The sequence below is a fragment of the Phascolarctos cinereus genome, unplaced genomic scaffold (assembly GCF_003287225.1).
Source record: "Phascolarctos cinereus isolate Bilbo 61053 unplaced genomic scaffold, phaCin_HiC Scaffold_5;HRSCAF=322, whole genome shotgun sequence".
NCBI classification, from domain to species: Eukaryota; Metazoa; Chordata; class Mammalia; order Diprotodontia; family Phascolarctidae; genus Phascolarctos; species Phascolarctos cinereus.
In genome coordinates, this window is record NW_027555958.1 from 316,457,154 (window position 1) to 316,483,459 (window position 26,306).

Here is a 26,306-nt window from a genome sequence, read left to right on the forward strand (position 1 = left end):
TAAACAAATAGGCTATGGCAGCTCCTTCCTCAATTTTTGTCTTTTTGGGCTCTTAGAATTTCATGACACACAAATGCTTCACTTAGACATTTCCTCCCCTTCAGCCAGTTCCTTCTCCATTTGTCTTGTCTGCTCAGTGAACGTATAGAGAGACCTATCAGTCATAGAAACATAGGAGCATGTTAGGTGGTTCAGTGCGTAGAGTGCTGGGCCTGGACAAGGGAAGGCTCAGCTAATCCAATCTTTTCGCAGAAATGAGGCCCAGAAAAGCTAAGAGAAGTTGCCCAAGGTCGCATGCCTCGTTAACTGAAAGAACCCAAGTCAGATTCCAAATGCAAGATAGGATATCTCTACCCTTAAAAAACAACCATCACCACAAGTCTTTTCCTTAAAATTGGGACTATCTTAGAAAATCTGAGATACCAAACAATCAAATATTTGTCATGTGTCTACTTTGTGCCAGGAACCCATGGTAGCTACTGCAGATGCAAAGACAAATGGAATGTGGTCATGGTTGTCCTGGTGCCTTATTGCACCAGATCTATAATCTTAGGAGGAAACTAAGGTCAAAAAGGTGAAATACCTTGCAAGGGTAGACTGTAGAACCCAACAACAACATTGGGTGAAGGATATAGAATGCTGGGCCTGGACTCAGGAAGAGCTGAATTCAGATACTTCCTTACCTGTGTGACCTTGAACAAATTGCTTTACTGCTGTCTGCCTCAGTTTCCTCATTTGTACAATGAGAATGATAATAGCAGCTTACCTCTTGGGCTTGTTGGGATGAAATATTTGTGTAATTGCTTTGTATATCTAAAAGTGACATAATTAAGTGTTATTAAATATTACTACTACTACTACTACTACTACTACTACTACTACTAACTACTACTTCTATTACTACCACCACCACCGCCAAGATCATCTACCCCCTTGCTTCAAGGTAGCAATACATGCATTTTTGTCCACTTCTCAAAGAAACTGGGCCTGGGGGAATTCCCAGCTTTCCCAGAAGGCTTGTGTTGTCTCCTGTGCACTAGCATTTGCACAGTTAGGAAATGTGCTCATGGCTAGCCCATTATTTCTTTTACTTTAATGTGTTAATTTCCTCTTGATCCTATTTATGTGAAGAAGAAAGAAAACTCTTTTTAGACCTACCCTTCCCCCTCCCCCAGCCTTCTTTCCTCTTGCTAAGTAATTCCAGTTTCTTTAAACAGAATTCAGATTCTAATTGTGGAATTTTTCATCATTTTCATTGTTCTGCTCCAGTCACCCTCCCTAGTTTTTCTCCATATGCTTCCTTAAAGGTGATTTCCAAGCTGGATCCAGCTCAATTGATTTTGCCCGGCAGAAGCGTTGGTTTAGATTCCTGTAGCCGGAAGTGTAGCTTATTTTGACCCCAAATGGGAGATCTCTGCATGCCCCCCCCCAAAAAGGATTAAGTAGAAAAGGATGAATACTTGTAGAATATGACAATTGGTGCACCCGAGTCCATCCTTGCCATTGTCATCCCCACCTTTGACGTTTGTGGGTTCTGACCTATCCCTGGTGCAGAATGTTTAGATTTACTTGACTGCCAGGCAGGCAGGTAGGCAGCTTTCCCCACCACTCAGGCTTGCATTGGTAGCTGAGCCTCCCAAACAACTTCTGTCCCATGTATCTGGACTTCTTTTACTAGGAGCAAAACCTTACTTCCATCCCACAATGAGACCGATCTAAGAATTCACCCCTGAGAGCAAAAGGGGAGGTTTTTTTATGGGACAGCATATCTGCTTGAATCAGTCCTAGGAACAGAGCTGGAAAGGGCCTTAATGACTTAACAGATGAGGAAACTGGTGCCCTAAGTCATACAGGAGCCTGGATCTAAATGTGTGTTCTTTCATTATTTTGCCTCTGGGCCTAGCAAACCTGAAGCAAACCCCAAGAAAGCCAAGTACTGAACTGTTGGTTTCCCTTCCTATAGGTTCTGTTACGGCTTCCTCTACCTCTACTGGGCTAAAGCAATTGCTTTTCTAAAACAAACCAAAACCAATCCCACCTAAGCTCCTTCCCTCTTTAGTTTTCCATAAACCCTTTTTTCCTATGAAAGAATTCATCTCCATGGTCCAAATCTTATCCTGGCTAGGCCGGGCCCACTTACCCCTTCCTACACCTAAGAGGACTTGGTTTTCAGTATTGGGTTTACCTCTTTTTGCCATTACAAAGCCTATTTTGCATTTCTACTGTGGCTCTTTGGATTTTCTTCCTGTCAAACCTCTCCTGTGGTCTCTGGAAGAGGTTGGATGAGTGCTATGAATTAGAGACCTATTCTTCAAAAATGTAGATAATCCTCAGAAAAAAAGAATATAATGACTTCACATTAGGATGCATACAACTGACCTTAGATTTTTTCATAAGATCATAGAATTTAGAGTTGGAAAGGACCTTCAAGAACAGCACTCTTTTTACAGATGAACAAACAGGCTTACAGACTTGTGACTTGTCCAAGGTCAAAGAAGCAAGTATCCTCAGAGGCAGGATTTGAATTCAGGTACTCAGTTCCATATCTGTGTTCTTTCTACCATATCACAGCTGAACTGGAAGGAAACCAGCTTTAAGGCTCCCATTTTACAGGTGATAGAATCGAGGCCAAGAGAGAGTCAAGTGACTTGCCCCAAGACCATAAAGGTGATAAGTAACAAAGAGCTGGGATTCAACCTCAGATCTTTCATCTCCAAATTTCCACTATACCAAGTTTTTCCCAAAAGCATGTTTTAAGTTGGAGAGAGCATGTGGGCCTGGCTGCCTAGAGTATAAAGAAAGATTATTATTGCTTTATTAGAATATGAACTCCTCTTTTGAAAGTAGGGGTTGGTTCATTTTTTGTACTATCCATTGAGCTTAGCCTAATAAATAAATAAGTAAATCATAAATGGTCTGCCTAAATAAATACTTGTTGATTGATTGAGGGAGGGAGGCGGTACCTAGAGAGGAGCCCATCAAAAGGGAAAAGGTTGGTGGAAGTGGAAGAGAATAAAGAAAAAAGTCTGTAGAGTGAAATTTATTTAAGGAAAACAAACTTTGCCTGCTTTCCAATGTTGCTATTCCTAGTTTCAGGGACAGCAAGGACACTCCGGGCAGCTTTTTTTGTGTCTGGAAGTCTGGGGAAGAGAAATTTTGGGTGTGGACCAGGAGCCCTGGGGCCTGTTTGGACGTGCCCCAGGATGACCATGACCACATTCCATTTTTTATCTTTGCATCTGCAGTGCCTACCATGGTTCCTGGCACAAAGTAGACACTTGACAAATATTTGATTATTTGATGTCTCAGATTTTCCAAGACAGCCCCGATTTTAAGGAAAGACTTGTGGTGGTGGTTGTTTTTTAAGGGTAGAGATATTCTTTCTTGCATTTGGAATCTGACCTGGGTTCTTTTACTTAATTGTCTATGTGACCATGGGCAACTTCTTACCTTGTCTGGGTCTCATTTCTGTGTAGAATTAAGAGGTACTTGCTCTTGGATTTGTTACCCTTCCCTGGCCTCCCCCCTCAAAATCTCACACACACACACACACACTCCATAATAATCCCACTGTGTACCTCTCAGAAGTATAGAATATTTAATATCAGGGGATATTTATCAGAAGTCATTAAAATTTTTGTTGTTCAGTTGTTTCAGTCGTGTCTGACTCTTTATGGCCCCATTTGGGGTTTTCGTGGCAAAGATACTGGAGTGGTTTGCCATTTCCTTCTCCCGCTTATTTTACAGATGAGGAAACTGAGGCAAACAGGGTCACACAGCTAGTAAGTGTCTGAGGCCAGATTTGAACTCAGGTCTTCCTGACTCCAGGCCCAGTATTCTATCCACTATGTCACTTAGTTGGTAGTAGTTAACTAAACTACTACTAGTAATTAAAGTTACTGTGTATTTATTTTATATGCAGCTATATGTTTACATATCTCCCCTGAGAGAATGTAGGTTCCTTAAGGGCAGAGGCTATATATTCACTTTTGTCCTTAGTGCAATCCCTGGCACACAGTAGGCCAGGTACCCTAATTTGGGGTTTAGGAAATATGGTCCCCACAACTAGGATAAAAACTATCCAGGATTTTGTGGCATGGGGAGTAGAAAATGGAGACTCCTTTGGAATAAGCACGTCCTCCAAGAACAGAACTGGGGTAAAGGGTGGGAACTTGGGCAGAGCGTCCAAGATCTGGAAGGGAATATATGCATGTGCTTGCTCCTAGGCCCCTTTTCAACCTGAGCATGGCCTCTTTTTAAAAATGGCTCTGCCCCTGGTAATGAGAGGTGCTACTGATTCAGGCTTTCCAAGTGGCCAAAAATAAGTAATAAGTGGCTTGACTACCAAATAGGAAAACCATTTTTCCTTTCCATTCTTTTTAGAGGACTGGGAGGGCTGGGCCAGGAGCTATTACTTTAAAGGGCATAACATTTTGAGTTATTAAAATCCCTTTTCCTGAAGGCCTGAAAGCCAGCCTCAGTTGGCATTTTAGGACCTGGAAAAGAGCCACTTTGGAGCCTGGCAGTATTGATAGCAAACAAGTGGGCCTACAGTCTAGTCTGTCGGAGCTGTCTCCTGGTCTGGAATTCTGTTTGCTTAACTCTCTAATTGCTTCCTTAACTTCCTCTGCTGGCTCCTAACCATCAGCTTGAGGCTGGCCCAAAGAGAAGGCTTTGTGGGGAGCCCCCATAGTGACCTGTCTGAAAGGGAACCCAGCCTGGCTTCTTCCTGACAATGTTGTTTGCAAGGTCCCCATTCTTCTCTGGGGCTGCTTTTTCCTCCATAAATGTTGACTTAGTGGTAAACACCCCCCCCCCCGGGGTGAAAGCCAAAGAGTGAGAGAGGCCGTGCCTTGCAAAAATGTGATCTGTCTTCTGACGTCAGGCAGGAGAATGAGAGATTAATACAAGCACTGCCCTAGTCTCCCTAATTCATCTCCTGTGGATATCTGAGGGAGTGCTTCCATATTATATCAGAACAGAATGCTTTAGCTTAGACTTGTAGAATATAAGGGGCCTTTCTTGGAATTCTTCATTCCAGTTGCCTCCTCTTCCTAACCTGGGGTGACTCAGAAGCCTTCTAAGAATCAGAAAAGACTTGGGAATTTTATTTCATAATAAACCTGAACTGATTTCAACTCTAGGCCCTAGCTGGCTCCTAATCACCCCTATACTTCAGAGGCCCTCAGCACAAGAAAGTCTCTAGAATGTTTCTTCTCATTCCCCAGTATGCCTGAGGCGAACCAGTTCTGACCGGCATGCCTGTTCCTTGGGATCTCAAAGCCACCTCAAGGAGTTTGACCTGGATGCTGGCCAAGACTGTCAGGCTCTGAACCAACCTGTGCTCGACATCTGGCTCTATCAGCCAGACCTTGGGAGAATGGGGAACCAGGTGTTCAAATGTAACTCTTCCAAACTGACCTGGACCCTGACCATTTTGGGTTTTCCTTCTTTATTCTGCCACCAATTAATCTGTCCACGCTCTGATTCAGTTAATTTCAACAAATATGTACTGAGTTCCTACTGTGTGCCAAACATTGGGTGGTAGTGGGCCCCCAGTGGTGTATGTACACTGGTAGATACAAAGATGATCCAGACTAGAATGAATGTAGGCCTCTTTAAAGGCAGGAACACTGGTAGTTCATATTAGTCGGCAAAAACAAGACATTGATATGTATCTCGTGTTACAAAATGGAGCTCAGAAGTGGCACAAGTTGGTGTAAAACAAGGAGTTTTTCAACTTCGCTGCCTTTCCTAGTCTCTACCGGCTGCAATAGTTTAAAAAAACAACAAAAAAACTTTCTACTTCTCAGCCCTGTAGCATTTTTCCATATACACCTCTCCCTCCACGTCTTCCTACCCCATGAGGGTTGGGTAAAGCTATATTAGGCTCCCCAATTGCTTTGTGGCTGCCTTTTCCTCTCTGTCCTCTAGGATGAGTTTTCACATGCTGTGAGCCATGGATCTAAAAGTCTAATAGTGGGTGGTTTTTTTTCTTTCTTTTTTTTTTTTGGTGAGGAAATCGTGGTTAAGTGACTTGCCCACGGTCACACAGCTAGTAAGTGTCAAGTGTCTTTGGCCATGGGTCTTTCTTGGACAAGAGGACTCTGGGACCATGGAACTAAAAGTGTTAGAAGAGACCTTATAGACTAACTTGTCCATTTTAAGGGGGATGAGCTCAAAACCCAGAGACTTAACCAATGTCAAGTAGCTGTTTAGGTTCCTAAAGTTATTCTTCCTTGGAAGCCCCACTTAATTGTGGTCCCACCTCCCACTATGAGCATTCAACAAATATTTATTAAACTCGTACTATATCCCTATCCTCTGGCTAGCCCCTGGGGATACAAAGAATGAATAAATCCCTCCTCGGGAAGATATCAGACAACGAGGACACATAAATATATTTAGTATAAATAGAAAGTAAATAAATGCAAATATTTCCAAGTAGTTAAATACAAGGTAGTTTGGGGGGATTAGGAAAGGGGATCAGGAAAAGCTTCATGGAGAAGGTGATGTTTGAGAGGGGTATCAGGTAGAAGAAAGAGAGAGAATACATTCCAGGCATGTGGAAATGGCCATTGCAAAGGCAGAGAGATGGGAGGTGGACATAGAGGTTGTGTGTGAGGAGCAGAGAGAAGGCCAGTTTGGCTGAATTACAGATGCTATCACACACTGACCAGTTAAGGGAAAGGGCAAGATGAAGACACTAAGAGGAAGTTTTCTTCATTTTAAGGAGCACATGCGGGCACTTGCCTGTGAGAATGCACACGCACACGCACACGCACGCGCACACACACACACACACACAGAGTTACAGTTTCACATTTATATCTCAGTCAATTAAAAAAGAAATATTACAGATCTACTATGTGTCTGGCGCTGTGCAGGGGTTGGGGGGTAGATGATGCAAGGACAACAATGTTTGTTCCTGCCTTCGTGGAACATTCCATTGAATACTATCATGGGTCACCTACCTTAGAAGCACCGGGATGATTCCTTGCATAAGGGCTGTGGTTTGGGCTGCTGAAGATTCATGATAACAATATCCTTTATCTACGGGGGACTTAACTTACAAAGTAACAGCTTACAAAGGCCCTTCCATGCTGGGTTTTGTTTTGTTTTGTTTTTCTTTTTTTAAATAACCCCCTTGTGACAGTTGAAGCTACAAGCTTAGGTATAATGATTCTTGCCCAAGGCTACCTGGCCAATAATAAGTGGCAGAGCCTGGGGACTCATTTCCTTGTCTCTTTGCTGTTGATCAATTGTTTAAGTCATACCCGACTCTTCATGACCCCGTCTGGGGTTTTTCTTGGCAAAGATGAGTCTTCTTGACTCCAACCCCACTTCTTGCCACCTGGCTGCCCCTTTCTTCTCTAGTCAAGATTTTGACTAGAAGGGATGTTGACAGGTCCTGGATCTTCTAGGCTTGGCATCTGAGGGTGGGAATCGGTTATGGCCAGTGAATTTCCCTATTGGTCTTTTGCTCATGGCTCATTAATTTGTTCACCTGGTTTCCTTCAGAGCTCAGTTCAAGCTTCCCCTCTTAGACAAGATCTTTCCTGATTCTTTCCCCAGTTTCTACTGCTTTCTTCCCTAAGGCAATCTCGTCTTTATGGTTTTATCTTGTATATGGTTTGTGCCTATATACCCAAGTGCATTCGGTGAATTCTCCCTTGATTGACTGATTATAAGCTCTTTGAGGGCAGCCACTGTTTCTTTTTTTCTTTTGTATCCCCAGCACCTTGCACCATGCCTGGCACCTGGAAGACAGTTGAATGATGGTTGATTGATCGGTAGCTAGGACTTGAAGCCCAGGGGCGTTTTCATTCTCCTCTCACCAGCCTCACCCCACCAACACCCCCTAGCAGCACAGGATGTTTAATTCAAGGGATGGTTGTCAGAAACCATTAAAAATGCAGGCAGCAATGCGGAACGTTAGCAGTCTCATGTCAGCAAGACATCCCAGTGTAACCGGAGCCAGGGAGACACGAATGGGGCCTGTGTTCACAGAGGGAGATACCCTGCGCTCTAGTTCCTGCTTCTCCCATTCCCCACAGCCTCAGGCTCTAAGAAAAAAGGCACTCCTGTGTAAGCTTGGAAACAGGACCAGTTTAATGAGCTGTTCACCGATGGAGAGGTCAGGAGAGGGCTTGCAGCTCCACATGTGTTCACATACAGTGTGGGCTGAGGGGGGAGGAAGCAAGTAAGACAAGGTGGTTTGGGTGGTTTGTACTCTGTTCTGAAACCTTGACCCTTCTTCTGCAGCCCTGGGCCTCAAGCGGGTTCCCTCCTGGTGATGTTTGAGAACCAGGAAGTGAAACTGCCTTAGCTGGTTGTCACACCCTCTATGGCCATAGGAAGTGGTGGAGCTGCCAGCACAGACTGTCCAACTGGCTTCCCTCCCCCCAAAAATACCCCAAAACAAAACCAAACCAAAAACCAAGGCTTAGAGAAGAGCTGGTATAGACTGTCCCAGGTAGCCTTAGCCACATACACATGGGCAAAGACTCTCTAGTAATGACTATTTTTCTTTTACCTACCATCTCATCAAACAGGAACTCGGAAGCAGCCTACAATGCCGGCTGGCCTAGCTCCTCTCTCCAGACTGCCTCTGGCTCTGTGCTTTGTATTATCCTGCAGACAGAACCTCAGCCTGCTGGAGTCATTTGGGTGGTTGTTATCTAGCTAGGCCCAGGTCTCCCAAGCAGGTGGACACATGCCATTTGTATCTAACTATTGATTTGTTTTCTTGCATTTCAGTCGTTCCAAGGAAGTCAAGGACGAGCTTACCTCTTTAATTCAGTGTGAGTGTCTCTTTTGGAAGTGGTATTAAATTGTTCTTTGCATCTTTGGAAGATGGAAAAAGCAACCCTGGAGGATAATTAAACAGTAGGAGCTGCCTCCTGTTCTGATGAGACACTGCCTAGGACATAAATTAAAAAATACAGTCCATGGAGGATTATGTTCCCTGGTTTGCTTCTGATGGTCACCTCAGGGATATTTGTTTTTCTATTTTTGGAGAGGGTGGTGGGAGGGACTAGAGAGACTTAGAGAAATAGCTTCCAAATTAAAATGTCATCTGTCCATGTCTTCCCCTTCTCTCTCTCCCTCTCTTTTTCTGTCACAACACACATATATCCCTTAGAGCTGCAGGCTGGTGAAATATTTTTTGAGATCCTTGCCTCTCCCCTACCCACACATCTCTCCCCCAGAGGTACTTCCCCAATCTCCTCAGGCTAGAAGTTTTATAACCAAACCCAATGAATCTCAGGATTTATAGAAGTCTAGAATGTCAACGTGTGAAGGGACCGTAGAGTTCTCTCCAGGAATGGAGCCTATGGACCCCCTTCTCAGAATAATGTTTTTAAATAAAGTTCATACATATGAATATATATGTGTGCATATATAATTGATTTCCTTTGTTTTATATTACATAAGGAAATCAGTTATATTGGAAAAAAGTAGTTCTCTTCCAAGTTTGTGGATCCTTTAAATTCTATCCACAGACCCCCAGTGGATCCTAGGTTAAGAAACCCTATTCTATTCCAAATCACTCATTTTAAAAGTAAGGAAGCTGAGGCCCAGTGGAACAGGCAGAAAAGAAGGAACCCAATCAGGGCTGAGCCAAGTCCAACCCACTCAGCAGGACAATTAGACTCAGAGTAGACCAGGTTAATAGAACAGCTCTAACCCCACCCCTACTCCCTCACCCCACCCCAAGTGCAAAGGCACGTACCACAGTTTCCCTGGAGAAGAAAGTCCCGAGTGACTGAAAAGTGTTGGGATAAGACCTAGTACATATGGACCCATGTGGGAGGTGTTCACTGACCCTACATATGTATATGATCACCTTCCATTGGATATAAACTTGGTTCAGTACTGCTGGAAGGGTCCTCTCCGTGGAGGGGGTCATTTAAAAAAAAAAGAATTAAATAATGACAACTGTAAATTGAATGGTTTTATCGTTAAGTAATATTTAATTACATAGTAAGTTTATTATTTATATTTACTTATAGTTTGTAAAAATAAGTGGATTTGATGCTTAAGAATGGTTTTCAAAGATTGTAAAATTAATTATGGGACTTACAATGGAAAGAGTGTTGGGTCTGGTGTCATAAGACCTGGGTTCAAATCCTGCCTGTCATCTGCTGCCAATGTAACCTTGGGCCAGTCACCTTATTCTTTTGGGCTTCAATTTCTTCATCTTGAAAATCGAGGGTTCTAGACTAGATGGACCTCTAAGGGCCCTCCCAGCTCTAAATCTATGCTCCCATGATGCTAAGACTCTCTGGTCTACAAAGTGTTCTTTCCCAATACCCATTACATTCATAAATTGAGTTGGGTTTGAATTTGGGCTTGAAAGAGAAGTGACTAGCAAAGGAAGGCTTTCCTATGTAAAAGAAAAAGGACATAAACAGCAAGCCAGGTTTTAGCCAGAAAGCCCATTGTCTCCAGCAGGTACACTGGACCAGAATGGAACAATCTGAAATCACTTTGGCCCAGGACTTTCCTTTTGCCTGTCTTTGGGGCTTTGCTCTTGATCCTGAGTCATTCTTCCCCACCCCCATCCTCCACCGCTTCCCCGGGAGCAGCTGCTTTTAGGGAGTTCTTGTTCTATTCATTTTTGCAGGTAGCTCAGCTCAAGGGACTGAGGATACAGATGTCCCTGGCACTCATCTCCCTCTTTTCTCTCTCCCCCAACCCCCACCTCTTTGGCACAGAGTTAATGTGGGCTGTGGACCTGCAGAAGAGCGAGTGTTGCTAACGGGGCTACACGCAGTTGCAGACATCTACTGTGAAAACTGCAAAACCACTCTGGGCTGGAAATATGTAAGTATGATGGTGTTTGCCCAGTGGGGGTGGGGCCATGGCTTCTGAAATAAACACTAATGATAACTGCGTGCAGACCTCACTAGGACTACAGAATGCTTTAGAAGAAAGACTGATAGTCATGTGGTACTTGTAAGATTTTCAGAACGTGCATTTGAGCCCCATTTTCTGCTCACAAAGAACTCTGTGGGCTGGGTGCTGTCCCCATTCCATAGATAAGGTAATTGAAGTTCAGTGAGGTTATATGACTTTCCCATGGTCATTCAGCTAGTTAATGTCAGTCAGAAGAGTCAGTCTCCTGACTCTTGAGCCCAATAGGTAAATGGTGCAAGTGTTGCACAAGATGAGAGAGAGATGACTTACTCAAGGTCATACAGTAAGCAGAAGACTCAAAATATAATTGATTTATAAGTATATTATATATATATGTATATATATTATATAAGTATAAGTATAAGACTCAAAAAGACTCAGCACTCAAAAATCTAGGTTTTTGAATTGCAAGGCTGGTGGTTTTCTACTATACTCCATGGCTTCTCTGAAGGGGCAGCAGAATCACAATATTTGAATCACAGCAGGGAGGGGACCTCTGTGGTTATCTAGTCTGACTCACATCAGCAAATGGGATTCTCACTCTAGTGCCACTTAAAAAAAAGCCTAGCCCATCAAGCCCCCAAGGAGGAAGAGCTGGTCTTAAGATAATTCATTGCACTTTGAGATTGCCCTAATCATTAGGAGGTTTTTCCTGACAGGAAGTCTAAACTTGGCTTTTTGTCACTTCCAATTCTACCCTCTAGGGTCAAACAGATCAAATCCAATCTGATCCATATGATGGTCCTTCAAATACTCCAAATACTCTCATGTTCCATGTTCTCTTCCCCCTTCCCCCAAGTCTTTTCTAGGCTAAATGTGCTCACTTCTCTTAATAGACCCTCACAGGACGTGGACCTAAGGTCCTTCCCTATCCTTATTCCTCTTCTCTATTTTCCAGCTTGTTCTTTGTCAAATAAGAGATAGTAGGACCAGTAGTCCCTCTTCTGTATTTGCCCTTTGTGGTAGTCTGAGCCAACACTGAGATCGATCAGAAGACTGAGTCTTGAGATCAGACCCTGCCTTCTCCCCACCTTCGTATGGAGGCCCTGTGGGGTAAATTGTTATTTTCCTGGGGGATTCCTTGTCCTTTCCTGGGGGTAGGATGAGCGAGCAACAGTGACCTAGTATCCCTGGAACTCTGGTTGCCTGGTGTCATGAGGATTTTTCTGGCTTGCTTTGTGGTAGTAATCTAACCCCAGATGCAGTTGCCATGGTAACACTATCCATTGGTTGAATTTTTTTCCTTTTCATACTGTGTTTCATGCATGCACACACGTACGCACATATGAACTTGCTATACATACACACAGCATATATCCTCTCAGTCAGCCCTCTGACATGCTGGAGTACTTGAACTGTAGTATACAAAAAAGAACAACCTCCCTGTCTTCCAAAGGACAGTGTATCTTTTAGGAAAGGACAGCTAGTGTATCAGTTGCACTCTTCTTTTGTCCTTACCAGCCCACATAATCTACTTTGGATTCTAAAAGGATCATAGAACTAGAATTGGAAGGGACCTGAAGGCTAGCTAGGCCAACTCCCCACCCCATTGCCCAGATGAAGAAACTAAGACCCAGGAAAGCCTGTTGTTGCTATTGTTCAGTATTCAGTATTGTTGTTCTGTGTCTGACTCTCTGTGACCCCATTTGGGGTTTTCTTGGCAAGGATGCTGAAGTGATTTGCCATTTCCTTCTCCAACTCATTTTACAAATGGGGAAACTGAGGCAAGCCGGGTTAAGTAACTTGCCTAGGGTCACACAGCTAATACGTGTCTGAGGCCAAATTTGAACTCAGGTTTTCCTGACTCCAGACTCAGCACTCTATCCACTGTGCCCCAGGAAGGTGGAGCAGGCCCTAAGAATTTTCCTGAAGTCATGTAGGTAGTTCAAGCCAGAGCTGAGATTTGAACCCAGCTCCTCCGACTCCTGAGCCAATGCATTTTCCATTGTACCACATTATCTCTCCAAGGAGGAACCTCTCTAAGCAGGAACAGGAGCAATATTCTTCCACGGGTGGGCCTAGCAACAAGGATCTTTGCAGGAGGAGAGGAGGTCTTGGAAACCAGATTTCATTCCTTCCCTCCCCCACATTAGCCTTGAAAATATTTGGAGTATTTTTTTTTTTGCTGGGCAGTGGGGTTAAGTGACTTGCCTAGGGTCCACAGCTAGTAAGTGTCAAGTGTTTGGTCTGAGGCCGGATTTGAACTTGGGTCCTCCTGACTTCAGGGCCGGTGCTCTACCCACTGCACTAGCTAGCTGCCCCGAGTATCAGAATTTTGTTTCCATTTACTTGGGCCCCCTTATATTTTGAGGTTAGTCTGAGAGCAGACATCATCAACCTGGTCAGACTGAATGGCTCTGCTTCTTCCCTAGTATTTCAGTCAAACCTCCTCAAGGACTGAACGTCCCAAGTTCAGGTCCCTTTTTACAGAGCCACATCCTTCCAGAGCTAGAAGGGGGAACTCAGAGGTCATCTGGCCTAAGCTGATCACCCTGTAGGTTTTTCTCCTTCTTCTTTCCTCCACCCCCTTCTGTTGATCAGCTGGCTGCCCATCGGTTTGAAAAGGAGCACTGGATGAAAGAGAAGAGGCAGGATTCTAAATCAGTCCATTTTGGCTTGTGATTCTCAGAAAGAGTTTTCTGAAGAGAAGTTTGGAATTAAAAGCCAGAGTAGGCATTTTGGGTTATTTATCCATTTCCTTTGTCCATGATTTCTCTATCCCTCTCATTTCTGTGGCTCCCTGAGTTGACTCTCATTTTCTCACCATGGTGGCTGAGTTTGGACACTTTCTAGAGGTGTCCAGGTGGCTGTGTGGTGTTGGTTACTTTGTATGTCTCAGTTTTGGAAGGAGCAGGTGATAAATCTTCATAAGTGTTTTTACCCACCATCCCTGCTCTCACATTCCCTACCCTGCAAATACTTGAAGTGGTATCTTGTTCTCCACCCTTTACTATTCTACTTTTTTAAATTTTATTTTTCTTAATAGTATTTTATTTTTTTTCCAGTTACATGTAAAGATAATTTTTAACATTCACTTTTATAAGATTTTGAGTTCCAAATGTTTTTCCCTTCTCTTCCCAAGACGGCATGCAATCTGATACAGGCTATATGTGTATAATCATATTAAACATGTTTCCACACTAGTCATGTTATAAAAGAAGAATCAGAACAAAAGGGGAAAACCAGGAGAAAGAAAAAAACAAAAAAAAAATAGAAAATAGTATGCTTCGATCTGCATTCAGACTCCATAGTTCCTTCTCTGGATGTGGATAGCATTTTCCTCCATGAGTCTTTTGGAATTTTCACTTAGATCCCTGTATTGCTGAGAAGAGCTAAGTCTGTCAAAGTTGGTCATCGCACAGTGTTGCTGTTACTGTGTACAAAATGTTCTCCTGGTTCTGCTCACTTCACTCAGCATCAGTTCATGTAAGTCTTTCCAGATTTTTCTGAAATCAGCCTGCTCATCATTTCTTATAGAACAATAATATTCCATTACATTCATGTACCACAACTTATTCAGCCATTTCCCAATTGATGTGGCATCCCCTCAATTTCCAATGCCTGGCCACCAGACACAAAAAAAATGGCTATAAATATCCCGTTCTGTTTTTTAAAAAATATTCTTTTCCTGATGAACATTATCAAATATGAGCACTGTACATAAAACAATGAACCTCTTAAGTGGTACTTGCGTTATTTTTGAAAGAATATAGCAAATCCAGCAAGTTAGTTATCATTCCTGAATTCCCCAAACCTAAGTGTTAGTTTCAAAGCTGTCTTGCTTATTTCTTGAATCTCCTGGTATTCTATGTGCTTTCATCTTCCCCCATTCTAAAATCTGTCCCACACCCACATCCACGCACAAATATACCAGTACCTAAACCCAGAGGTATAGGAGAAAGGGAAATAAGTGTGGAGTTGTTAGTACTTAAACTTTCTGCCTCTGTCTCTGTCTGTGTCTGTGGGATGATTTAACCCTCAAAGCAGTAGGTCAAAGACCCAACAGGATCATAGATTGGAAACTGGAAGGGACTTAAGAGGTCAGTTAGTCCTAATAACCCCTCAGCAGAAAGGTGACTTGCCCAGAGGTCACACAGTATGGTGAGACTTTAATTGTTCTGAAATCAAAAGACACCTGAGCTATAGTCTCACCTAACTGCAAGGCAAAGGAAATTTCACACAAGTCGTTTATTAAGTGCCAGTCACCAGTGCTAGGACCTGGAAACACACACAAAAAAGAACGAAACACTGCTTTGCCTTCAAGGAACTTACATTCTAATGGGGGAGACAACACACACGTCAGTAAGCATATACAAAGTATTTGGAGGAGAGAGGTACTTAGAGCATATGGAAAGTACTCATGTCGAAGGTGGCACTGGAGCTGAGTGCCAACCAGCAGCACTTGATGCCAGCAAGAACAGGACCTTCCCTTCTTGATTTTGGATATAATTAGGAGGGTATGTCCATGGATGTAGCATCTGAGCACAGGTTTTTACTTTATTTTATTTTATTTTTTTAGTTTTCAACATTCACTTTTATAAGATTTTGAGTTCTGAATTTTTTTTCTTCCTCCCTTCCCTCCCTGCCCCACCCCAAGATGGCAAATAATCTGATATAGGCTATACATGTACAATCATATTAGACATATTTCCACATTAGTCATGTTGTGAAAGAAGAATCAGAACAAAAGGGAAAAACCACGAGAAAAAAGAGAAAATAGTATGCTTCAATCTGTATTCAGACTCCATAATTCTTTCTCTGGATGTGGATAACATTTTCTATCATGAGTCATTTAGAATAGTCTTAGATCATTGCATTGCTGAGAAGAGCTAAGTCTATTAAAGTTGATCATCTCACAGTGTTGCTGTAACTGTGTACAATGTTCTTCTGGTTCTGCTCACTTCACTCAGCATCAGTTCATGTAAGTCTTTCCAGGTTTTTCTGAAATCTGCCTTCAGCACATGTTTTTAGTCATACTCAGTAACTATTGGGACTAGTTTTTTTCTTCATTCAGCTAGCCAAGAGAAAGAAAGAGAGGGGGGGGGGGGGGAGAGAGAGAGAGAGAGAGAGAGAGAGAGAGAGAGAGAGAGAGAGAGAGAGAGAGAGAGAGAGAGAGAGAGAGAGAGAGAAAGAAACTTGTGATTTCATTGGTAAAGGCCACTTCTTCCTCTTATAGATTGGTACCTGCTCTTACAGTCCTAGAGAGGCATTTAGGGACATTGAGAAGTTAGTTAAGTGACTTGCCCCAGCCTTGCTTAGCCAGTATATCTCAGAGAGAGAGGTCTTAAATCCAGTTCTTCTGGAATCTGAGGATGGTTTCCTATCCATTATGTCAGGCTGCTGCTCCAGTTGTTCTTATATCCATGATAGTAAAATTGCCCTCTCCTCTCCTGTCACTTCTCTTCTCTCCCCACTCCCTACCCCATTGTAGGGCTTTTTAAATGAGATTTATCAGCTAGAATGCTTTAATTTCAGAGGGTAACCCACCAGAAGTATGGAATTTTCCTCTAAGACACCTGATAACTAATATTACTTGGCAAAAGTTTTCTCCCACTGCATATATTGCTGCAGCCCGAGATTTCTGTGGAGAAGAAGCAGAATAACAGGATATAAATATATAAGTGAAGTAAAAAAGGAAGCCTTTTTGGTCTCCACAATGCTTTGCTTCTCTGTTCAGAGTGTCACAGCACATTTCAGAAAGATTCCAACCTTACTATGCTGGGAAGATGGTGAGGATGACATGGACGGCCTTGTTAGGGAAGAATCCTGTGTAATTTAACAAGCTAGAGGTTCCCCTAAGATAACATAGCATTTTAAAGATGTTCTTTTTTTGTTTGTTTGTTTCATAATCTTTCTTCTTTAAAAAAAAAATTAATTAATTAATTTTTAGTTTTCAACATTCACTTCCATAAGATTTTGATTTCCAGATTCTCCCCCCATCTGTCCCCTCCCCCCCACCCCAAGATGGCATGCAATTTAATTAGGCTCTACATATACATTGATATTGAACCTATTTGCACATTAGTCACATTGTAAGGAAGAATTAGAACCAATGGGAGAAACCATAAGAAAGAAGAAACGAACAAAAAAAGATCAGGTAATGTTCATTCAGACTCCATAGTTTTTTTCTGGATGTGGACAGCATTTTCCATCATGAGTCCTTTGGAGTTGTCTTGGATTCTTGAATTGCCGAGAGGAGATAAGTCTGTCAAAGTTAGTCATCGCACATTGAAGACCTTCTTTTGATAGGAATTGTTGAATGGTGGATAGAGTGCTGGAATCAGGAAGGCCTGGGTTCAGATCCTCTCTTTGACATTCATGGACAAATTCCTTAACTTTTCTGAACTTCAGGGAATTCTTAAAAATCATGTGCAATAAAAAAGAGTCAGAGGACTTGGGCTCAAATCCTGGCTCTGTTGCTTACTAGTTTTATGACGTCAGCAAGTCACTCTTCTGGTCTCAGTTTCCTCATCTCAAAAATAAAAGTCATGTACTGTATTAGTTTCTTAAGTTCTTCCATCTCTAAATTCATGTGTAAGTGATTGATTGCAATCTGAAGTTCTCACACAACACAATCATAGGTCCTTGATATATTAATGTCCTTGTGGTGGTACAGTGAGGTCAGGAAGACTTGAGTTCAAATCTAGCCTCAGGTACTTACTAGCTCTATGATTCTGAGCAAGTCACTTAACCTCTGTCTGCCTTCTTTTCCTCATCTGTAAGATGGAGGTCATAATAGCACCTGCCTCCTAGGGTTTTTGTGAGAATCAAATGAGATAATTTTGTAAAACTGCTAAGCAGCAGTGCCTGGCACAGGGTAGGTGCTATATAAATGCTTATCCCCTTCCCTTTCCCTGTAATAATGAGTATGATGATAATAAAGTTTAGGCACAGTCTTCATTCTGTGGTGAGTTAATGAAGAATTTGTTGTGTTGTTTCAGTCATGGTCTTACTCTTTGTTGACCCCATTTGGGGTTTTCTTGGCAAAGATATTGGAGTGTTTTGTCATTTCCTTCTCTAGCTCATTTTACAGATGAGGAAACTGAGGACAGCAAGGTTAAATGACTTGCCCAGGGTCACAGAGCTAGTAAGTGTCTGAGGCTGAATTTGAGTTCAGGCCCAGGGCTCTTGCCACTGTACTGTGCACCCTTACAAGATAAAATGCTAATTGATTGAAGTTATCTCAATTCCTTTGGTTGTCCTGGGAAGACAACCCCCAAATCCTAGTTTCCATCTTGTATTATAGTTGCTAAGATCATAGGTTAGGTCTAGAAGGGACCTTTAGTAGTCATTTATTCCAACCTTCTTATTTTAACAGACAACGTGGCATATAGGTACACAATGAGGCAGATGTTTGCTCAAGTGCTACTTCTAAAACACACTAGCTTTAGGACCCTAGACAAGTTAACCTCTCACTGCTTTAAGCAAACCAGAAGACTACCTTCCAGAGGATGTGCCATTCTATACTGTTGGAGGGAGTTTCCTCACCTGGATGTTCTGTATAGCAATGGAATCACGATCCTGGTCCCTCTCCTACCTCATCTTGTTTTTTGCTTTTACATCAATTTTTATTTTCCAATATATTCCTCCTGCCTCCCTCCTCCACCCAGAAAGTCATCCCTTATAACAGAGAATATAAACGGGGGGGGGGGGGAGCAGTTCATCCAAACCAACCAACAGACCAGTTGAATCCCACAATAAGTAACTGCAGTGTTCCACACCTGATATCCCCAGCTTCTGCAAAGGGGGGGGGTACATTCTTAGAGCTTTTCTTCAGGGCCAAGCTTGATCATTACAATTACACAGTGCTTGATTTTTTAAGAAATTGTCATTTTCCGTTTATACCATCGTATACATCGTGTGTGTTTTCCTGATGTTGTATCAGTTCATACAAATCTTCCCATGCTTCGCAAGTAGTCTCCATATTCGTTGTTTCTTAGGGGACAGTAATATCCTGTTACATTCATAAATAACAATTTCCATGCCTCAGGCGATGGATACCTACTTGGTAATGCTCTTGCTTTTTATAGATGAGGAAGCTGAAGTCCACAGAGGTTCAGAGTGGAACAGCCTGGATTTGAACCCAGGTCTTCTGACACTGGTTGAACGCTCTGTCACCACACTATGCTCTTTCTCTTCCTCCTGCTACGTATGCTCCAAAACCAATACGCTTTTTCCACGGACATGGCCGCTCATCTCCTTTCTCTTTTTCTGTTGACCAGGAACATGCCTTTGAGAGCAGCCAGAAGTATAAAGAAGGCAAATACATCATTGAACTGGCACACATGATCAAGGACAATGGCTGGGATTGAATGGAGGGAGTCCCCCCTACCCAGTGTCTGAATGAATGCCATCCAACTGAACCTTATATCCAGGAGGGGAGAGAGTGACTGAAAGCTTGGTTCCATCCCTTTAGAGGCTTTGGCATCAGGAGCATCCTCCCACCCTATCTCCATCTTTATTGGTGACTGGCCTCTAAATTGCTGTCTCTCTGTTTCTTTGCTTTGTATCTGTTTGTGAGTTGACCCTGGCTTCTCTCTCTGTTCTAGTGTTGGCTAAAAACAACGGATGCACCGAGAACTTGGCAGCATTCTACTTTAAGGAGAGTCCCAGGGACCCCCCTCCCCCAGAGCAGGCAGCCTTAGCTGCCTTGTGTCAGGATAGCAATGGGGGCGTGAGAAGGGAAGGGAGCCCTGTGTGTCCTGGGGCAGGGGTGGGCATGGGAGGGTGGAGGTAGGAACTGCTGCTCCTTAAAAATCCTGGGAACCTAGGAACCTTGAAACTATCAATTTGTCCAAATGGACAAAAAGAAGATTTAAAAAAAAATACCTCATGATTGAATTCTCTTTGAAGCTTCTGTTCCTGACACCCAATGACGTGCCAGGTCAGCATGAGAGGAGGGCTTAACTCCTGTGGTTCATGCAGTTTCAGGGGCAGGAGTCTGATTGCCCTGGGCTGGTTTGGGGGCACCTTATGTTAGCAACAGTCAGTGGCTGTGGGGAGCTTGTGAGAGGGTCTCTATAATTTGTTCTCTAACTATCTACCTATGCTATACCCACTCCTACTCCAAGTTCTTACTAATGCTTCCCCATCATGGCAAGTAGAGATCTGCCCTTCACCAAGTATTCAAGATCCTGTGCTCCCTGGCAAGTAAAGAGGCCAGCGGCCTTGACCTGCGACCTAGTAAGTCCTGTAGTTGCAGGTACAGCAAGCTGACAGCTCTAATATCAGCAAGGAAACCATAGGAAAGCCAGCATAGTTAAAACAACTCTAACTGCCTGACCCATCACCTGACTCATGTCTCTTAACTGAGCACAATGGATGGGAGTTGGAAAGGGGGGATTTTAGGGGATGGGAGGGGGAAAGACATTTCTAGGTATCGAGACCTCCTCCCTACTTCCCCTGGGAACCTGCTTCCCAGGAACAGGGATGATTCACATCCAGAGTTTGATTGGCTTTGATTCCAGCCCCATCTTTTAAGCTATGGAAGAGAAAAGCTTTCGGAGATTATGGTTAATGTGTTCTGCAGGCGGATATTTCAAGCCCCAGTGTTATTTCCCTGAATTTGAATGGGGAAGAAGCGCAGTCATTAACCAAAGTGGCCCAGCAGTGGGGACTAATTCAATTTGATGTCAAACTAGTAGTAACAAATTCTGATCTTAACCTTTTCTTTTTTGGAGGGTAGAAAGAAGAGGGGACGTACTTCATGGTATTAGGCGGAGTTGGAGGGGAAAACCCAAGCCAGCTAGGCTCAGGAGTGAAAAAGCTCTATCTCGCATTTAATCATTCACACTGTGATAGCTGTTCTACAGCAGTCCAGCCAGTATCTGGTGTGTGATGTGAGTCCCACTCAAACTGAGTTCATTTCATTTCTCAGGCCTAAAATACTCTTTATTTTTCTGATGATCTTGTGTATCATTCTCAGCATCTCATTTTCCAAGGAGATTGAACCTGAAAAAACTTGTGTCGGTTGTCACAAGTAATTAATTCAGGAGCATAGGGGAACCTGGGCATTGGAGTGGGCTCTGAAGGCAGCAGGTCCAGGGAGCCCTCTGGGATGGAGTCTGTGATGGAAAGAGAACGTGGCTGTGGGAGGGCTATGAAGGGGGTGGAATCTCTGAATTACTGTCAGGTAGCAAGAAAAATTCTGAGTCCAGGTGGTTCTGGCTTGGAAGCTCCCACAAAACAGTACTTTTCTGCCTGTTGATTGGCTGGTAAAGGACTTTTCCCTTACAAAACCTAGTTTTTGGTTCTGTTTAAAAAAAACCAAACCAACCAAAAAAACCTAACAATAGGGAGGAAAAAAACCCACTGCAAAGTCATTTGGCCAGTCAGTTCTCAAAACACTCTGGAAGATGAGTAAGAAGGGAAACTGAGGCATAGTTAGATTACTCTGTTGCAGCCTCCTGGAGGAATATTCTTTCTGCTTCCCCTAATCCCCTAGATTGCATCAGAAAATAGCTTAAGTTTTCACATTCCCAGGCTAGCTTCCCAGCCCTGAAATAGCTGGATTCCTACTCCCTCCCTACTGAAGTATGGGCCCTGGGCCCTTTCCTTTATAGATTTGGCCTTCTCCTTAAGGAAAGTTTCACCTGGTTTTTAGAGCTTAAAATGAAGTGGAAATTTGGCAGATTTGACATGGTAGGATGCATGATGAGTTTGCAGACAAGATCAGACCCTGGCCCCATCCCCACTTTTTGCCCTGGGAAAGTTTCCAGTGCTCGCACTGTGAATGGAGCCTCCTCCTGGTGCTGTGAGTAACCCTTCTGCAGTATCCCAAAGGTGCGTGGCACCAGCAATCTGAAGAAAAGACTCAGCAGCAGACTGACCAACCCCCTTCATTAGGTTTCCGTACACGTTGACTAAACCATAAGTGCTTCTTACAACTTTAGCTTCATCCACGGCTTGTTTCATGTCTAGCAGTATTGGAGACCACAAACGAGAGCTCAGACCTTATCAAACTTGTGGACTCAATTAGTTCTTTCTCTATTTGATTTTTTTTTTCCTCTTAAAATTATCTACTCAGAGCATAACCAAAGACCTCATCCCTAGGCCACTGGTAGGTTCAGCCAACTGGGAGCTGGTGTGGGCATGGCTCGGAGGGTGGGAGGAGAGAGGAAGGAAGGGAAGGGGGGGAGTTCTTTACCTCAGCCAGCAGCTGCCTTCATTTGGGACTGAAAAACCGTTAGCAGAATCTCCAGTTTCAGCTCACTATGGCTCCACCTTTGGATTGAGCTGAGACCCTGTGTGCTGGGGCCTGTAGGCTCTGTGGGCTGCCCCTGGCACCAGCCTCAAAGCTGCATGCCAGTAGCTTGACTTGGTTGGAGCAAAGCAGCTGCAGCCCAGCTTGATGAACACAGGTGTCCATCAGGGTACTACATCCATACTTAGACATGGCAAGGTCAGTCTGTGCTGGTAGGATCAGCGTGCACAAAGGAAGAATGCCCCTTTCAGCAAATTTTCAAAGGGTAATATATACATAGAAGAAAAAAAAACATTCTCTTGTGAAATATACTTTTGTAAATAATATTTAATTTTTTTAAATAATATATTTGGTGCTGTTTTCTCAGAGCCCCTGAGAGCACTTTTTATTTTTGTTTTAAAATTTTACTGTTTCCTCTGCATTTTTTGAAGTATGTTTTAAGGGAAACATATATACTTTTTTTTAAAGTCTGTCATTTAGTCTGGGGAAGGCAAGAAAGCTTTGCTTTTGCCTTTTCCTGGTAGGAGTGACATAATAGTGAATCATTAGGTTGAACTGAAATGTTTTTCTTGCACCAGTATTGGCTAGAAAAAAAAATTGAGGTGAAGTGATGTTAGTTGTGGCTTCAAAGACTTCCTCTCATTGGAAGGCCTTCAGGTCTATTGTTTTTAACTGTGCATTTTTTAAAGAACATTTTCCAATGGCTCCTACTTTTCTTTTTACTGGGGACATTATGTAAAAGTTTACACACCTCCTGCAACAAGGTTTTTCTTTTCTCCCTCCCCCACCTTTGTGTTGTTGTGGGTTTTTTTTCTAATTTTGTTTGCACTCTGTCTCTAAGTGGACCAACAGCACAAAGCCATAGAGAATGCATCTTTACCATGCCATGTACAGGCAGGGCTGTTTGCAGTGCCGGCTCTCTGGTGCACCCTCCCCTTCTCCTCTGTGGCACAACTTGGATGAACTACAAATGAATTCTGTCATCCTTGTGGAGATCTAAGAGTGAAACCTCTTGTATGTTTTCTCTTTGCTAACATGAGTGTGTTAATCGTGTATTCTGTGGCTCCCAAGTGTTTTAAAAGAAGCCTCATCATAAACAGGAACTAGTATTGGTTGAACAGACATGAAATGTACACATGCCTGTAGGCAAATGAATTTGTGAGGTCAGAATCCCTCAGGGGTCAAGAAGAGGCCTGGGAAATCAAATCTTGGAAAACAATCAACTTAAATGTTTTTTTAAGTCAGTCCAAAAATGAAAAATCACTATGGGCTGGGGGTGGGGGTTGGGGTGGGGAGGGAGGAAGAGATATTTAATATGCAAATTAAATTGTATAAAATAATCTGTGGCAAGATAAAGATACAAAGAATAAGATGTAAGCTATCCTCAACATTACCAAATTCTTAATGCCCCTTATGATTTTGTATAAAATTTTGGTAAGAAAGTGGGAGCAAATTCCCTTTTTTTTTTTCCATTTTGCGGAGACTATCTTTTCAATACCAGTCTGTCTATTGATGCTTGTGTTTACAAACCATATTTGTTGGGTTTTTGGGGGTGGTTTTTTGGGGCATATTTTTTCAGGTCACTTTGGTTCAACAACAAAGGCAATTGTTTTTCAATAATTTGTCTTCACCTTTTTTTCCTGTATCTGTACATAGTGATTCAGTATTAGAAGAAAGTGCATTGTTTTCTCTCATTTCCGATCTGTGTTGGTGCTCATTTGAGAAAATAAAGTTTTCAAATATTCTGAGAGTGTTGGCCTCATCTATTCTGACATTAATCCCCTCATCCTTTTAATAAAAGGCCTGGCTTAATTCATCTTGACATGTGAGGCAAATCAATCTAGATTTAGAAGGCCACTCTCCAAGGATCAAGTTTCCTGCCTTGCAGGGATGAGGGGTGGATTGGGGCAGGGAGAGATCACCCTTGGTATCACTACCATTTTAGATGGAACTGAGGGCCACAGAATTGACTTATCCAAGGTCATATATCTAGTAAATGACTGTCTGGGAGGGGCTGGAGTGGCAAGATAGAGCTCAGATCTCCTGCAAGCATCCCTTCCTCTACACAGTCATATATTCCCCCTGTCCAACATTACCGATGGGTTTCCTGAAAATACATCTTTAAGTGAAGCGATATTAACAGAGGCAGTTAATACCATGGGATCAGTGCACAGAGGACTGAAGCTGGAGCTTCCTATGTGTAGGGTGTGCCTATGTGTAGGGACCAGGGGAGCAGGGCCAAATAAGCCTAATCCTATTAACAAGGCACTTCAAGGCACTGCCTGGGCATCTGGCTTAGAGGGTATAAATGATATTGAGGACATAGACTGGGGTCAAATTTACATGAGCTATGTATGCCTATAGGATTCTGTCTCCTGATGGTTGTCCATTTCCCAAGTTCATGGACTCAATATACAAAGCGGTCTTGCAGCACCTCACCTCTCTCTCCCCACCCCTTACACTCTCCGCCAGGTTAAGAACTGCCCTAAAACAATTCCTGACCTCCTCCTCTTTCCTAAACTCTAAATAGTGGATGTTACTCAAACCAAGACACTGGAGGAAACCCAGAGCATTGGAGAGAATAGGCCAGAAATGCACGAGATGTTATTTTTTAGCTGACTCCACCCCAAATCATCTTCTTCCCCTTTGTGTTCCATCTCTTTGAGGACCAAGTTAGCAAGATGGAAAGAATTGCTCCAGGGAGAACGTGATATTTGTATGTTGTGCTCGGGAAGGGAAGGGCCTAGAACCAGAGGGGTTCCAATGAATGTGCTCAGGAGGGGATGGAACTTTGATTAGCTGGCTGCTTCCTTCAGTGCCTGAAGCCATCAGCAGCCCCACAGGCTGTCTCCTGCTGGTCCTTTGCTGGCCAGTGCCTTCTGATTGATGTTATCTCCAGAACCAGCAGTTCACATCAAGGTTAAGTCTTGTTGAAACAGTGACTTGACAGGCCTGCAATGTGGGGACTGGAATAACTTAACCCCTAGAGGACTACGGGTGCTCAGTGCATTTTCTATGCCCAGTGCTCTGAATTCCTTCCAGTGTCTTGGTATTGGCAAGATCCACTATTTAGGGTTTAGGAGAGGAGTAAGCATGGGATTGTTTTAGAGCAAAGGTCCCTCATGGGTGGAAGGAGGGTAACAGACCCTTTTGCATGTTGACTTCAGGGAATCCATGAACTCAGGAAGTTAAATCTTTAACTGAAATTTAGCATTTACTGGGGCAGCTATGTGGTACAGTGGACAAAGAACTGGCCCTGGAGTCAGGAGGACCTGAGTTCAAATCCAGCCTCAGATACATAACACTCAGTAGCTATGTGACTCTGGTCAAGTCACTTAACCCCAATTGCCTCACCAAAAAAAAAAAATTAGCATTTATTTCAATTACAAATTAAAAAAACCAAAAACAACATTCTGAGAAGTCCACAACTTTTACCAGTTAGAAGGATCCATGATGTTAAAAAAAAATCAGTTGTAAGCATTTACATCCTTATTTCTCTGATGTGTCAGTATCGCCTGGATGCCCCACTGAAGACACTAGGCCCTACCAGCTACAGTGTCTAATGTATTTAAGCTTTGAGAAGAAACTGTCTTTCACTCTGTAAAACATTAAACCAAGGCTTTTTGTTGAACAAAAGCAGGTGACTTGGTATAAATGAATATTTTCTAACAATGGCCCATAGACTGGCACTGGGCCATGGCAAATTTTTGTTGATTTACAAAGTCTTTAGCCCCAAAGGGCCTTACTTCTTAAAACCTATGAATTTAAGGACACTGACCCAGCTCCCCTGAAACTATTTTCCCAGGCCCACCTCTCTGAGGGCAGTGGTGCAGTGCTCTGGGCCTGGAGTCAGGAAGACTTGAATTCAAATGTGACCTCAAGACACTTACTAGCTAACTGATCCTGGGCAAGTCACTTAACCCTGTTTGCCTCAGTTTCCTCTTCTCTAATATGAGCTAGAAAAGAAATGGCAAACCACTCCAGGATTTTTGCCAAAAAAAACTCCAAATGGGGTCATGAAGAGTTAGACAAGACTGAAAAACAAATACCTCTCTGAGACTGCAGAGGACGCTACCCAAGGTGAAGATGTTGAATAATTTACTAGTCCACAGCGTAATGATTTTTAAGAGACTTCAAGATTGTAGATTATGAGCTGGAAGGGATGTGAGGTCATCTAATC

At 43.0% G+C, this 26,306-nt stretch overlaps 1 protein-coding gene across 2 annotated transcripts in view; it reads left to right on the plus strand.

Annotated features, from left to right (window-relative positions):
• Positions 1 to 23,876, plus strand: part of YPEL2 (yippee like 2) — a 73,829-nt gene extending 49,953 nt beyond the window's left edge. For both annotated transcript variants that reach the window (XM_020991843.2, XM_020991839.2), the window contains 3 exons: positions 8,761 to 8,804; positions 10,722 to 10,830; positions 19,146 to 23,876. In XM_020991843.2, coding sequence (XP_020847502.1) covers positions 8,761 to 8,804; positions 10,722 to 10,830; positions 19,146 to 19,235 — 243 coding nt within the window. In that variant the 3' untranslated portion in view covers positions 19,236 to 23,876. The remainder of the gene's footprint in view (positions 1 to 8,760; positions 8,805 to 10,721; positions 10,831 to 19,145) is intronic.
• Positions 23,877 to 26,306: the final 2,430 nt, after the last annotated feature.